At 41.5% G+C, this 14,881-nt stretch overlaps 1 protein-coding gene across 3 annotated transcripts in view; it reads right to left on the reverse strand.

The window, feature by feature from the left end:
- Positions 1 to 6,589, reverse strand: part of APC (APC regulator of WNT signaling pathway) — an 80,529-nt gene extending 73,940 nt beyond the window's left edge. For all 3 annotated transcript variants that reach the window (XM_054177933.1, XM_009896059.2, XM_054177936.1), the window contains exon 1: positions 6,441 to 6,589. In XM_054177933.1, the coding sequence (XP_054033908.1) occupies positions 6,441 to 6,575 (135 nt within the window). In that variant the 5' untranslated portion in view covers positions 6,576 to 6,589. The remainder of the gene's footprint in view (positions 1 to 6,440) is intronic.
- Positions 6,590 to 14,881: the final 8,292 nt, after the last annotated feature.

The raw sequence follows: 14,881 nt of genomic DNA on the forward strand, positions 1-14,881 counted from the left end.
CTAAGAGCCAAGAGTACAAACTAGAAAAAAACCCAACCTTAATTCTGGCCTCATCATCCAGTACACCAATAAAAAGGTCAAAACAAAACTAAGTTGATTCATTAGTTGGCTGGAAAATGCATGCAGATAATGCCAGGACACAGGCAGATTCCACACAGGCACTACTTTATGAGGTACATTACTTGTGTAGCAATGAACAACAAAGAGCACACTAGAAGGTTCTCACCAGTTGGAGACACATGTTAATTAAGGAGAGAAAATTTATGTTCAACTGCAGCTAATAGAAACTTAGAAGAAGTAATTTCTTTCATTACCATCTGTATCCAGGCAGACAAGATTCTTCTCCATAAAGCTGTAAGATAGGCACTGGCAGAATGAGGTTGATGAGAAAAAAACCCAAATGCCAGAATCAAAGAATACAGTAAAAATGATAATGTGGATGTCCACAGCTTCACAGCAGCACAGTACTGACATCACAGAATTATTATGATATTTTGCAACTGCTTCATATAAATCGTTAAGGTAGCTATGTGATCACATTAGCTACCCTAAATGATTCAAATTCTCTGGACCTTTATACAATAATCTACAACTTTTGTTTTCCTACAAACCCCCAAACAGAAAGAAACAAACACCACCAACAAAACAAAAAACCACTGTCCAAAACCTAACAATTTTTAATGTAACGAAGTTCTCCTAGCACCATCTCATGGAGCATTTTTAAAGTTAAAGTACTGATTTTCACCAGAAATTCTTTTCTGAAATTATTCACTGAAAGTATTCTCCAGGAACATAGAAACTAATGCACTGGGAACCATGCTACTTTTCAGGTGGCCAGAGCTTTCTGGCGGATCTGATTAGATATTACTAGCACTTTCCACTGAGCTCCTGAACATGACCAAATTTTTTTAAAACAAGACAAAAAGCTCAACTATAAACCAGAATAATTATCTAATAATTTAATTTAAAATATTAACCATTTGAATAAATAATAAGTTGCATGAAGAGACACCACCTTTCCTGTTCAGTCTCAGTACAACCTCATCACTACCTACTGCATCCTCACAGGTACAGTGTGCACTGTAAAAGAAGAAATGCAAAGAGACTCTACCACAGTTTCTTTGGATTTCTTCAGGCCTGGCCATGGGTGCTGGTGCCACACTCTCTCCTTTGCTCCACTTCTAAGCCCTCTTTCTACCTTTGCCCTGATAATTCAGAACCTCTCATTAGGTATAAAGAGGTAAGGCAGTTTCCCATCATGATTGCTCAATACTTCAAAGCACTGAATTTTACTTGCTGTGCATTCAATTCCATCACTCAGTGTAAAACTCTTCTGTAGCTTTCCACACTTCATGACAATTTTTACCACACCGAAGTTTTAAATCTCATGCCTCTTCTTCCAGGTAACTTATGACTATGTTGAAAAAACACATGCCACATCAGAAATCTCACTAGGACACTAGTGGTAAAATAAAAAACACCTGACTATTCTGCTCCTCCTTTTCTACCTTTAAGCTGGATAGTAATGAAATAACCTTCCTAAATCAACTTAGGTTCTTCAGAATTCTCTGATAGAGGTTATCACTAAACTCATTTTATAAATGCAAGCACACTCATCAGTGCCAATATTGCTTACCTCCTACTCAAATGATTCCATCAAAGAACTCTTGTGAGCTACACTTCTCCACAAGAAAGGAAGAAATTTCTGCTTGCAGAACCTCATATAAAGATAGATACAAACTGCTTATGTATATAGCATGAAACATAATTGTTCAGATCTATGCATATATCAGAGGTCTCAGTGAACATGCTTGAACAGGCTTCAAAGCACCAACTTACCACAATATATTGAACTAAAATTCCTCATTCCTGTTACAGAAGTACCTCCTAGCACTTTCTGTATTTTACAATAAGGATCATTAAACACTGGTGATGATAAGCAGCGACTAAGTATAAACTAGGTTTTCAAGGTTAAATACCAAGAAATGGTAGCTAAGCAGATTGTATAACCATAAAATGGTATACAGTGAGTTAAAATAAAATGTAATCACCTGCTGTCAAAGGTTGAGTTTTAGTCTGCTGCTATTCATACCATCCTGCCTCATGACAGTTTCAAAAATGAAAGTGCTGGCTGGAGCAAAGTATTAAGAGGCTACATAACATAGGAGGCTTCCTGTTCTGGTTGCTGCTTTTGAGTTCTTGAGTTTTGGGTTCTGGCTCTCTTCCACAAGATGTCAGCAGGACAGGAAGGGGTGGAGGAATAGCTCCCTGGCTTGGGTGTTTAGCACTCTTGCTTCTGCTTGCAGCTGCTTTTCTGCCATGCTGCTTCTGCAAATAGGCATGTCACCTCATTTATTCAGTAAAGTCTTACCCCATTCTTTGTGTCTCAATGCAGAGGTTTGCTTTTTGTGTGTTGTTTATTCCCTTACTTCTGTGTTGGGGGACAGACAGGTTAACCCTTGCATTAACCCATTACATTCTTTGGGTGCCCAAGACAGGGCAACAAAAGCAGCTGTCCTAAGACAGTCAGATTTTGTCAGGAGCCAAAAGGATTGAGATCATGAAAGAGAGATAACAAGAGGATTCAATTAAGGCTTCAAGCTTGTTAAGAGAGTTTTATGTAGTTTTTTTCCTGTGCTGTGTTCACTATAACTATGTTGATGCACTTGCTTTCCGCAGGCAGCTGGCCCAGATGGGCTGGCATTCTGTATATATTCCTTCTGGTGACAAGCTTTATATCAGGGTAATGGCTTAGAGCTCTGATGTTCCTGTGATGGATACCAGCAGGCCAGATTTTGCTCACAACACAGTGCTTTCTCTAGAATATCACTGAGAGATATGCCTCAGTGCTGGATAATTTTGAGTGGCAGGGTGCATGGGAATATATGAGCAAATTCTCAGGGCAGTGGAGTCCTCCAGTTGTTTGGAATTTCAACCCTGAGCAACTGCAAAATTCTGACAAGCTGGCAAAATGTTTGGAGAAAGTCAGCCTAGAAGTTTCTAAGAGAAAAAAATCATTGCAGTGTGCTGGGGACTGGCACATGCCTATCAAGCCCAGTATTCAGTGAACTCAGAAGCAAGAGGTGGTCTATGGCCTGGCAACATGGCTGCAGCAGAGAACCAGTCTGTACCAGTACTGGTCGCCCCTACAGAGAAGAAGCAGCACAGAGGGAAAACCACTTGTCCTGCAAAAGGTAAGGACAAACAAGAGCCATCATGGGAACAAGAGCCAGGGCTGCTAGCTCAGTTCATATCTCTGGTTTTGGAAGATGGACAAGGGCAAAAAGTGGATGAAATTACTTCCAAAATAAATTTAAGGATACAAAGTTGTCTTTAAAACGCCCTATTACATTTCCTAACAAACTAATGTAAGGCAGAAGAGGGGACAAAAGCACACACATTAAGGAAAAACACCAGGAAAGACTTTTTCACTGTGAGGGTGACAGAACATTGGAACAGGTTGCCCAGAGAGGTTGTGGAGTCTCCTTCTCTGGAGACATTCATAATCCAACCAGAGAATTTCCTGCATGAACTACCCTAGGGGATTGTGCTCTGGCAGGGGGGTAGGACTAGATGATCTTTTGAGGTCCCTTCCAATCCCCCTAACATTCTGTGATTCCCTGATGGTCCAGTGGTCATGGAGGTGTTGGGTAGAAGGCTAAAAAACTTGTCTTAGAAGCTTCTTCCAACCTTAATGATTCTATGATTAACAGTGCAAAGAATCACTGTGAGATGTGTCTGCACTAGCCCACAGATTAAAATTCATGGTGCAAGAACAGTGATTTTCGCCACAGAAGCACAGCTTGTTTTCTCCAATGCCTCTTACAGGGGCATTACTTGGTGGGAGGGGCTACTAGGGCTCTGTGACATTTACATGAGCCCAAAGGATTGTTTCTTCCAAAATATTTAACTGTTTATCATAGAATCAATAAGGTTCGAAAAGACCTCAGAGATCGAGTCCAACCTGTCACCCAACACCTCCTGACAACTAAACCATGGCTCCAAGTACCACATCCAAGCCTTTTCTGAACACCTGGAAGACCAAGGACAGGTCATCTGCCAACTGGCAGCAGAGGCAAGGTGCAGAAAGTCACCTGCCCTGTCCACCCCAGGCAGCAGCTTTGGAGGTAGCAGCCCAAAATGAAGCCACAACTGTCCTGAGCTTCAGCTTGACCCAAACCCTCCTCTCATCTCCTCCTTGGCCAAAACCCTCCTGAGCTCCTCCGTGGCCCAAAGCCTCCTCAGCCATCCTCACTGAAGTTGTGTTCTGAAGAAATCTGGGGCCACTGATGAAGATGACACCTCCAGGTGAGACAGAGAGATGCCACTATATGGTAGCCAAAGAGTTTTCAGTTTCCACAGCTGTAATTCTTCTAATCACTTTTCTTGTAATTATCCCTCATTACAGCACTGGAACCATACAAATCATGCTGTGTCTTTCAGTCAAACTACACCACTTCCTCCATAAATTTGCATAACTAAAATTATCTCCTGACTAAAGACAATCCTGCAACAATCTCCACCAACCTTCACCCACAAACTCCAATCAGAGTCCACATCATACTCATACCATTCTTCAGTCAAGTCAAGTCAAAGCTACAGCTTCAGCTCTTTCCAAACATGTCTGAAACAAACATGGTAAACAGATTCTTGGTTCAGGTGCAGGAGTAAACACTCTGAAGGGCCATAATTGATTAGGATTTCTTCATGCACTATTCGATTTTTTTTAAAAAACCATATTATTTTGAACAATCTCCTATCTATCCACACCTCACAATGTGAATATAATGAACATGATATTCAGAGTTCTTTTAGGATAAATTACTTAGATCTGGAATGGCATTTCTGGAGAGAAAAAATGTGGTATCTACTCTGAATACATTCTTAAGCACTCCGGGGCTCTGCCACGTTTGAAATAAACATAGAAAGCTGTTCCATATCCCAAATTAATGCTCTAGAGGCCAGCTTATACAGCTGGTCTGTCTCTAGGTCAGTGGAAGTTTAATTATCTGAACAAAAGCTTAAGGGAAAAAAAAGAATTGTATGGGGACAAAGAACAGAAAAAAAGGACATTTTTACTCCTCCTTTTTCAAACTATAATCTTCTTGCTCTACCTCTTCTATTTTAGACTCCAGTGACAGAGGGGAGTGGAGTTACTGGCAGATTTGTTATAATACTAAATTATAGATAAACAACATAAATGAAAGAACTAGCTTCCAGATACATAACTGACCAAATAAACCATTTCTTTTTACACAGCTGCTAATGCCAAGCACTGTTTCAAGTAACTGGTGTTAAGGACTATAATTTAATTTCAATTTAGGTAATATTTTAATTTTATACTGCAATGTAAAAATTAAATGTATCTGAAAAATCTGTGCTTCTTTCAAGTCCTGTAAGCAGTGATAGTACATCAAACACCGGAAGTATTTTTTTCCTTACAGTGAATATACAAGTCCCAACCTACAGGATGGAAGAAAAGCAACTTCAGTTCAATTCAAACTGCTGCACTCGTTAGATTAATATACTTAAAAGATATAATTATTTATATAGCATGTCTGTGATACGAAGATTGGAAAGCAAGGAGACAGACATACAAATGTTAGCGTCTAGAATATGCCTGCCATATACAGCAGTTTATGCAAAGACACTAACCATTTTTGAGGTGTATTAACTGAGTTTCCAAGAAGTCTGGTTATGCTAGCTGTTAGCAAAAAGTAGCAGGATTTGTCACCTTGAAGAAAGCTCTACATTAATGCAACTATAGTGCCTGTGACATTCTGCCTTGTTCAGCGTCACAGAGATGCAGCTGTGTATGTATATTCCTACGTACCAAAAGCCATCTAAATTCCATCTGAGCATAGTGTTTCCTCTCGGACAGGTGGCTTTGAAGGCCTACACCTAGCCAATAAAAAACAGATGGGCAGATCTGGGTGAAATCAGTAAGCATGGCTATAGCCTTTGGAAAAGGCTGGAGAACTCGTGGCCTTATTTTAAAATGAACTTCTGCATTTGGGACGTTAAATGTGGTAACTGCAGAAAGTGAAAAAATTTTCGCATTACTTAAAACACTGAAAACTTCCAGGCTCTCCCATGTTTTCATACTGAACAGTACTTGCTTTGTCAAACTATGTCAGCAGAGTCCACTGACTTGCTGTTAAGTACAGCAGTGCTAAAACTGAAGTGCTTATCATGACATACCAAAAAAGAAGATACAAAGCTCAAAAGCTGTTTCTTAAAAACTGTTTTGAAGTAGTTTAATTTCCACATTTGGGGCGGGGCAGGGAAGAGATCAATTCTTCACTAAGTAGATTTGATGGTTTTCACTTACATAGCCTGGAAAACAACTGTCTCTGAAAGTACACAAACTTTTTGAACAACTACCAGTCCATGACACAGAAGACAGCAACAGAAATGCTGTCGCACAAAGCCTGCAATACCTTCATATTAGACGCCTCTGTTTCCAGTTTTGTTAGGTGATTGGAATTATCCTCCAGCTCTTGCCGAAGGTTGGAGTTCTCCATCTTTAATGCCTCAACTTGCTTTAACAACTGATCATATGAAGCTGCAGCCATCCTGGGCCGCCCTCAGCCCTAAAAAATAGAAGAGAATACATTAAACATTATAGGGGAAAAAAGGGCAAATTCACCAAATCATAACATTATACCTCCCTCTTTCCCATTTACCACTCCATTTCCCAAAGAATCAATTTAAATCTATTAAACCCAACTCTTAATGCCTAAAAATAATACCAGTTCCAAGACTTTTTTTCAGTTTGCTTCCACTTGATGCACATGAAGACAGATAAAATATTCTTTAGGCACCTGAGAGAAGTCTCAAGAACACTAGTCATCGCTCATGTGGGGGACTACAACTTCCCAGATGTCTGCTAGAAGTGAAATCCAGCAGAGAGGGAGCCCAGAGGTTCCTACAGTGTGTGTGAAAGAACTTCCTGACATGGCTGGTGAGGGAGTCAACTAGGGAATGTGCCCTAATGGACCTCCTGTTTGCAAACAGGAAGAACTTGTGGGTGATGTAACAGTCAGGGGCCACCTTGGGCAGAGAAATCACAAAATAACAGTTCTCGATTGCTGGAGAAGTAAAGAGTGGGGTCAGCAAAACTGCCACCTAGGAGTTCCAGCAAGCAGACTTTGGCCTGTTTCAGAGACTGGCTGACAAAGTCCCTTGGGTGACATTCCTGAAGGGCCAAGAAGTGCAAGAATGCTAGACACTGGGACACTGTTCAAGAAAAAACTCTTAAAGGCACAGGACCAGGCTATTTCCCTGTGCTGAAAGGCGAGTCCAAAGGGATGAAGGCTGGTCTGGCTACACAGATTTGGTTGCAACTCAGGGGAAAAAGGAGAGTTTATGGTCGTTGGAAGAAGGGGCAGGCCACTCAGGACTACAAATTGCTGTGAGGCTATACAGTAATTAGAAGGGCCAAAGCCCAACTGGAAATTAATGTGGCTTCAGGTGTAACAGACAAGAAGAAATGCTTCTGCAAATACACTAGTGACAAAGTGAGGATTAAGTAGAACCTCCACCCTTTGCTGGATGGAGGGGAATACATACTGGTCACGGATGAGGCACCAAACTTCTCCTTCAACTGTTATTACTAGTAAGACCAGTTATTCACTGGACACCCAGGTCCCTGAGCTGGAAAACAGGCATGGAGAGCAGAATGAAGACCCCATAAACCAAGAGAAGATGGTTAGTGACTGCACACAGGTCCACAGGGCTCGATGGCATACATACAAGGGTACTGAAACAGTTGATCACACTCATCCAGCACAGCATTATGAAGGTCCTGATTTCCTTCTACAATGAAGTGACCTGCTAATCAATAAGGGAAAGGCTGTGGACATTTTTTATCTGACTTTCGTAAAGCATTTGACACTGTATTCAACAGCATCCTTCTGGAGAAACTGACTGCTCATGGCTTGGATGGGTAGACACTTCAGTGTCCAGTAAAGATCTGCAAGTGTTGACCAACACAGCTGGCTGAGTATGAGACAGCAGCATGCCCAGGTGGCCAAGGCGGCCAATAGGGTTCTGGCCTGTATCAGGAATAGCATGACCAGCAAGGCCAGGGAAGTGATTGTGACGCTGTAGTCAGCAATGGCAAGGCCACGCTGCAAGTACTGTGTTCACTTTTGGGGCCCTCACTGCAAGAAAGACACTGAGGTTCTGGAACAGATCCAGAAAAAGACAATGAAACTGGTGAAGGGTGTGGAGTACAGGCCTCACGAGAAGCATCTGAAGGAATGTGGTGGTTTGAAAGGAAAGGCTCTGCTTTCCCTCCCCCACTGAGAAAGAGACCACGGCTAAACCCAGTCGGAGAAATGAGAGTATATTTTACAAGGAAACAGATTATATGTCACACAACAAATACAGGTATTTTACAATATACACAGGAATATACAGCAAATGAACTCAACCAGAAACCAGACCACCCACAGAGGGGTCTTCCCCCTGTGCCCCCTTCACCCCCCTACCTCCCTTCTCCCCCAAAAGAGGTAGAAAAGAGATGTGGACGGTTAACAGGGCAGGAAAGGACGAAAGGCCTGGCACAGGGAGTTAGTATCTTATCTTAGTTGGCCAGAATCCCAGAAGCAGATCCAGCAGAGAGGGACAGCGAAGGAAGGAAGACTGAGAGAAAGTTCCCAGCTCCGCTGGGACTATCCTCACCTCCCACAATTACTTGGCCAATGAAATTCTTTTACAAACATTTAGCCAGTGTGCCCCTTTCTTAAAGGCACAGCATCAAACGGTCACAAGGAACTACGATTGTTTTGTCTGGACAAAGTGAGGCTGAGAAGAGAACTTCTTACACTGTACAACTACCTTAAAGGAGGCTGTAGTGAGGTGGCTGTTGGTCTCCTCTCACTAGTAATAAGTGGTAGGAGAGGAAATGGCCTCAAGTTGCACGAGGGGAGGTTTAGACTGGACATTAGAAGAAACTTCTTCACTGAAAGGGTTATCAAAGGGTGGAATAGGCTCCTCAGGGATGCAGTTGAATCACTGCCCTTGGAGGTGTTTAAAAGACACAGAGATGTAGTGCAGAGGGACACAGCACCGGACTGGGCACAGGCAGAGAAAGGTTGGACTCGATGCATGGACTGATGATTCTTTTCCAGCCAAAACAATGCTATGAGTAAGCAAATGGAAGAATTTAATTAACAACTACATTAGGTACTAAGGGAAGCCAGAATAGATGAAAGAAAATCATTGGATTGTACAAAAGTATCGTTACTATTTGCATTTCATTTCTAACACTGAGAAACTGTGCCAATAATAGACCACACTGTAATCAGTTTTGGATGGATAAAAATCACTATCAACCATGTATGAGACACCAACTGCCTACCTGTTTTATGAAATGGAAGACAGTTACAGATGTTCAAAATTCCCAGAAAAGTACACACTAAAGTAGATGTTGTATGAAAGGCAGACAGTAAATATTGAGGAATTTAAAGAGGGAAAAAATGTACTAATAATGAATCTTTTGTGAAAATACTTTCACAGTACCACACTATATTAGAGGTTGGAAGGGACCTCAAGAGATCATCGGGTCCAATCTGATCCTGCCAAAAACAGGATCACCTAGGGTAGTCAGCACAAGAATGCATCCAGGTAGGGTTTGAAAGTCTCCAGAGAAGGAGACTCCACAACCTCTCTGGGCAGCCTGCTCCAGTGCTCTGTCACCCAAACTGTAAAGCTTCTCCTCACGTTGAGGTGAAATCTTCTATGTTCAAGTTTGAACCCGTTGTTTCTTATTACTGTTCACCACCAAAAAGAGATTGGCCCCATCTACTTGACACCCACCTCTCAGATATTTATACACATTGATGAGATCCCCTCTGAGTCTTCTCTTTTCAAGACTAAACAGGCCCAGGGATCTCAGTCTCTCTTCATAGAGGAGATGCTCAAGTCCCCTAATCATCCTTGTGTCTCGCTGCTGGATTCTCTCTAGTAGTCCTCTGTCCTTCTTGAACTGGGGAGTGCAAAACTAGATGCAGTATTCCAGGTGTGCTCTCACCAGAGCAGAGTGCAGGGGTAGAAAAAACTTCCTTAGACCTGCTGGACACACTTTTCTTGATACATCCCAGGATACCATTGGCTCTCTTGGCACCAGGGTACATTGTTGTTCCACAGAGAACTTGCTGTCCACCACCATTCCCAAGATCTTTCTCTGTGGAGCTGCTTTCCAGCAGGTCAGCCCCTAACCTTTACTGGTGCATGTTGTTGTTTCTCCTCAGATGCAGGACCCTGCACTTGTCCTCATTGAACTTCATGAGGTTTGTCTACACCCAGCTCTCCAGCCTGTCCAGATCTTGTTGGATGGCTGCACAGCCCAATGGGGTGTCAGCCCACACCTGCCCCCCCAGTTTTGTATCATCAGCAAACTTGCTGAGGGTACTGTCAATCCCCTCATCCAGGTTGTTGATAAAGATACTGAACAAAACCGGGCCCAGTACTGATCCCTGGGGAACACTACCAACCACAAGTCAACTCTGTGCTACTGATGACAACCCTCTGAACTCTGCTGTTGAGCCAGTTTGCAATCCACCTCACAGATTAACCATCTATGCTACATTTTCTGAGCTTTTCTATGAGGATGTTATGGGAGACAGTACTAAAAGCTTTACTGAAGTCAAGGTATATGACATCCACTACTCTTCCCTCATCTACCCATTTGGTCATAATTTCATAGAAGGCTATCAGATTAGTCAGACAGGATCTCCCCTTGGTAAATCCATGTTGGCTACTCCTGATAACATTGTTTCCCATGTGGTTAGAGATGACCTCCAGGATGAGCTGTTGCATCACCTTTCCAGAGATGGAAGTGAGGCTGACTGGTCTGCAGTTACCCACATTATCCTTCCTGCCTTTTTTGAAGACTGGAGTGACATCTGTTTTCGTCCAGTCATTAGGCACCACTCCTGTTCTCCGTGACTCTTCAAAAATGGTGGAGAGGTTCAGCAACAGTAGCAGCCAGTTCCTTCAGCACTTGTGGATGTACTCCATTGTGGCCCATGGATTTGTTTGCCTTTAGTTGATGTAAGAGATCTCTAACCCAGTCCTGATTGACCAGCAGAATATCCACATCTCTCAAGCTCTGCTCCCTTGCTTCTAGAGACTGAGGTTCCTGAGGGCTCGTCTTAGGAGTACAGACTGAGGCAAAGAAGGCATTCAGCAACTCTGCCATCTCTGCATCCTCAGTTACCGTGTCTCCCGTATCATTCAGTAGTGGGCCTATCTTTGGCATGCTCTTCCTTTTATCATTGAGGTATCTGAAAGGCTCCTCTGGCAAGATTCAGTTCCAAGAGGGCATTGGCCTTCCTTGTTACATCTCTACATTCTCTGGTTACATGTCTAGAATCCTCCCAATTGACTAGACTAGACCTTTTCTCCACATATCGTAAACCTCTTTTTTCTGATTTTTACTAAGAGTTCCTTACTTATCCATGCAGGTCTTCTGCCTGCCTTGATTTTTATTTCAAGAGAATACATTTCTCTTTATCTTGGAGGAGGTAATGTTTGAATATCAACCAGCTCTCTTGGGCCCCCCTTCCTTCCAGAGCCCTAGCCCACTGGCTATTTCTAAGTAGGGTCCCTAAAAGAGGGAAAAGTTAGCCCTCTTAAAAGTCCAGGGTTGAAATGTTACTTATCACCCTGCTTCTTTGCCTGCTGATATTAAACTCTAACAGGTCATGGTTACTGCAACCAAGATTACCCCTAGCCTTAACATCTACAACCAGTCCTTCTTTTTTAATACCAGGTCCAGCATTGCATTTCTCCTTGTTGGTTCTTCAACTACCTTCAGGACAAAGTTGTCATCAGTGCACTGCAGGAACCTTTTAGGACTGTTTGTGCTTGGCTGTGTGATCTTTCCAACTAGTATCAGAGTGACTGAAGGTGCCCGTGAGCACCAAGGCACTTCATCTTGAGGCTACTTCAAGCTGCCAGTAGAAGGCCTCATAAGTAACTTCTTCCTGGTTTGGTGGTCTGCAGTAAACACCCACAAACATATCATTCATGTTTGCATGTCCCTTCACTCTTACTCATACGCTTTCAATGTTTTTATCATCTCCCTCGGGGTTAAGCTCAACACATGCTCATTCACATAAAGAGAATTCTACCAACTTGCCTTGTCAGTCTGTCCTTTCTGAAAAGTACACAGTCATCCACAACCACATTCCAGTCATGGGAGTTGTCCCACCATATCTCTGTAATTGCAACAAGATCATAGCCCTGTGACTTCACCCAGATTTCTAGTTCATCCTGCTTATTTCCCACACTTCTTGCATTCGTATACAGACACTTCAGAGACTCAGCAGAGGAGCATCTGTTACCCTTGCGGGTATCACATAATCCACTATCCCCTACAGCCCCTGGAACAGCAGTGGAGCTGGTACCCTGCTTCACAATTGTCCCAGGAATGTCCCCAGTGAGCCTGGTTTCATCTTTATGCCCTTCAAGGTATAAAGAATAAAACAAATCCATTTTTAAAACTGCAACATAAGAAACAGCCATATTGCAGAATAAAATAAAAAGATAAAAGGCTATTCTTGATATCAAGATACCCTATATTTTGGGTAATGTAGTAGCAGCCCTAGAACATCATCTTCTCAATTATTCAGCCGTTAAAAAAAACAACAAACCAATTTAAATTATAAAATTGAATTGTGCCCATTTCCACACTTGTCTTAAATTAGCAATTTAATTAATTTAACATCAGTTCATTAACTAATTAATTTGTTGATTAATATTGACTAATAAACTATTAACTAGTTAACAGTCTTAAATTATTAACTAATATTTAGTATTAAACACTAAAGCCATCAAAGTTTTTCATCTAACAATGTAAGTTAACTGAAATATGGCTAACCACATTTAGGTTTCCTTACAGTTGAAGCTATCAATTTATTCATCAGATATTAGGAAGCCTAACACTTCATACATGGACAAGTTAGCCTTGCAATATCATTGCAGAAATTTCTTAAGTATGTACCTTGTGACTCAAAGGGAAAAAAAACCTAAAAAGATCTTATGGAACAGCATGCCTATTCATTATTACTGCAGTACTTTGGAAAAGATAAAACAATTTAAATCTGTTATTTAGCACTTTCTTGTGTATTTTCTCACTATGCCTTTGACCTTACTGCTTGTGCAACTCCTTATGTAAGCAGATTTGTTCTTCCAGACAAATCATAATTGAATTACCCAGCCCAATTAAAAAGATAGGTAAAACTGATCAAGACGTTTTTAGTTGCCCAATACAAATGCTGTAAATAGTGCTGAATCTTTCTAATTTCAACACAGACAAAATATAAAAAATATGAAAACTATTTATCACTGAAGACAAGAACAACAAATTCTGCAGTACATTTGACATAACTAGACTATTTCCTTTTCAAGAAGCAAGTCTTCACATCCTGTGCACCTGCTGTCATCAAAGATGGAAGAAGGCTGCTACTTAGACAACTGAGATTTCTGTGAAACTACCAACCAGCAGGAGACAAACAATCCCTAACAAATTTCTTTTTCAAAGTTTGGTCATGCTTATAGATATGAAGGCAATCAGAAATATCTATTCTGTTATGTGAATTCATTGCTTTTACCATGAGGCTTATTCACCTAAAGTTGTCAAAGACAGGTGTAACAAAACAAAACAAAAATCACCACGGGCAGATTGCTTCCATTTCATTTCACGTATACATTTGTTTACTAAGTAACAATTTCCATCCTTATTAATAAAACCAACAGTTATAGTTCACAGTTCTTTTCAGAACACATACTGCATGGACAACTCGGGACAAGCCCAAGGAAAGGTAGACAGAAAAAGAAATGCTTCCACATTAGTTGTCGCAACACAGTATTGTATTAGCATATTGACAGAATCTGCTGATTTCAACTCAAGCATATCACTTTTATTATTACACGATTGAAAGCAGCCCTTGGAGCTAAAGGTGGATGAAAAGCTGGAGCTGGGGTGAAAATGTGTGCTTGCAGCTCAGAAGGCTAACTGTATCCTTGGCACAACAAAAGAAGCACAGCCAGCAGATTGAGGTGATCCTGCTGCTCTACTCTGCTCTGGTGAGACATAACCTGGAGTACTGCCTCCAGTTCTGGAGCCCTCAGCACAAGGACATGAACCTGCTAGAGTGGGTTCAAAGAAGGGCTACAAAAATCACCAAACGGCTGAAGTACAAGGTAAAGAGAAAGCTACAAAACGACCTTATTGTGGCTTTCAGTACTTCAAGGGCAGCTATAAGAAAGGGACAATCTTTTCAACAAGGCTTGTTGCAACATGACAAGAGGAAGCAGTTTCAAACTAAATGAGGGCAGATTTAGATTAGATACAAGGAAGAACTTTTTTACAACGAGGGTGGTGAAATGTTGGAAGAGGTGCCCAGAGATGTCGTAGTATACCCGTCCCTGGAAACATCCAAAGTCAGGTTAGAGGAGTCTCTGAGCAATCTGATCTATTAGAAGACATCCCTGCTCACTGCAGGGGCCAGAAGGGGTTGGACTAGATGGCATTTAAAGGTCCTTTCCAACCTACAGCATTCTGGTTAATCTAATTTACAGAAGCTGCTGTGCCATGTATTTGACAGACATTTTGATTCCTTCTAGAGTAGCTTTGTCTCCCATAATTGTAATTAATTTTTAAAAAAACCCATCTTTTAATTTTTCTGTGCACACTAAGGAATTCCCAGTCATGAATTTGTAATTTAAAAAAACAAAAGGCACATTAACAACACACACACAGAGGACAATTAAGAACACAGGAGGAGGAGCTACAGTAGAAAGACAGCAATTGCATAGCTCTGATATTTAAAATGCAAAATTAACTTAAAAGTATTTATGCTAAAAA

This window comes from Dryobates pubescens, chromosome Z (assembly GCF_014839835.1).
Source record: "Dryobates pubescens isolate bDryPub1 chromosome Z, bDryPub1.pri, whole genome shotgun sequence".
Taxonomy (NCBI): domain Eukaryota; kingdom Metazoa; phylum Chordata; class Aves; order Piciformes; family Picidae; genus Dryobates; species Dryobates pubescens.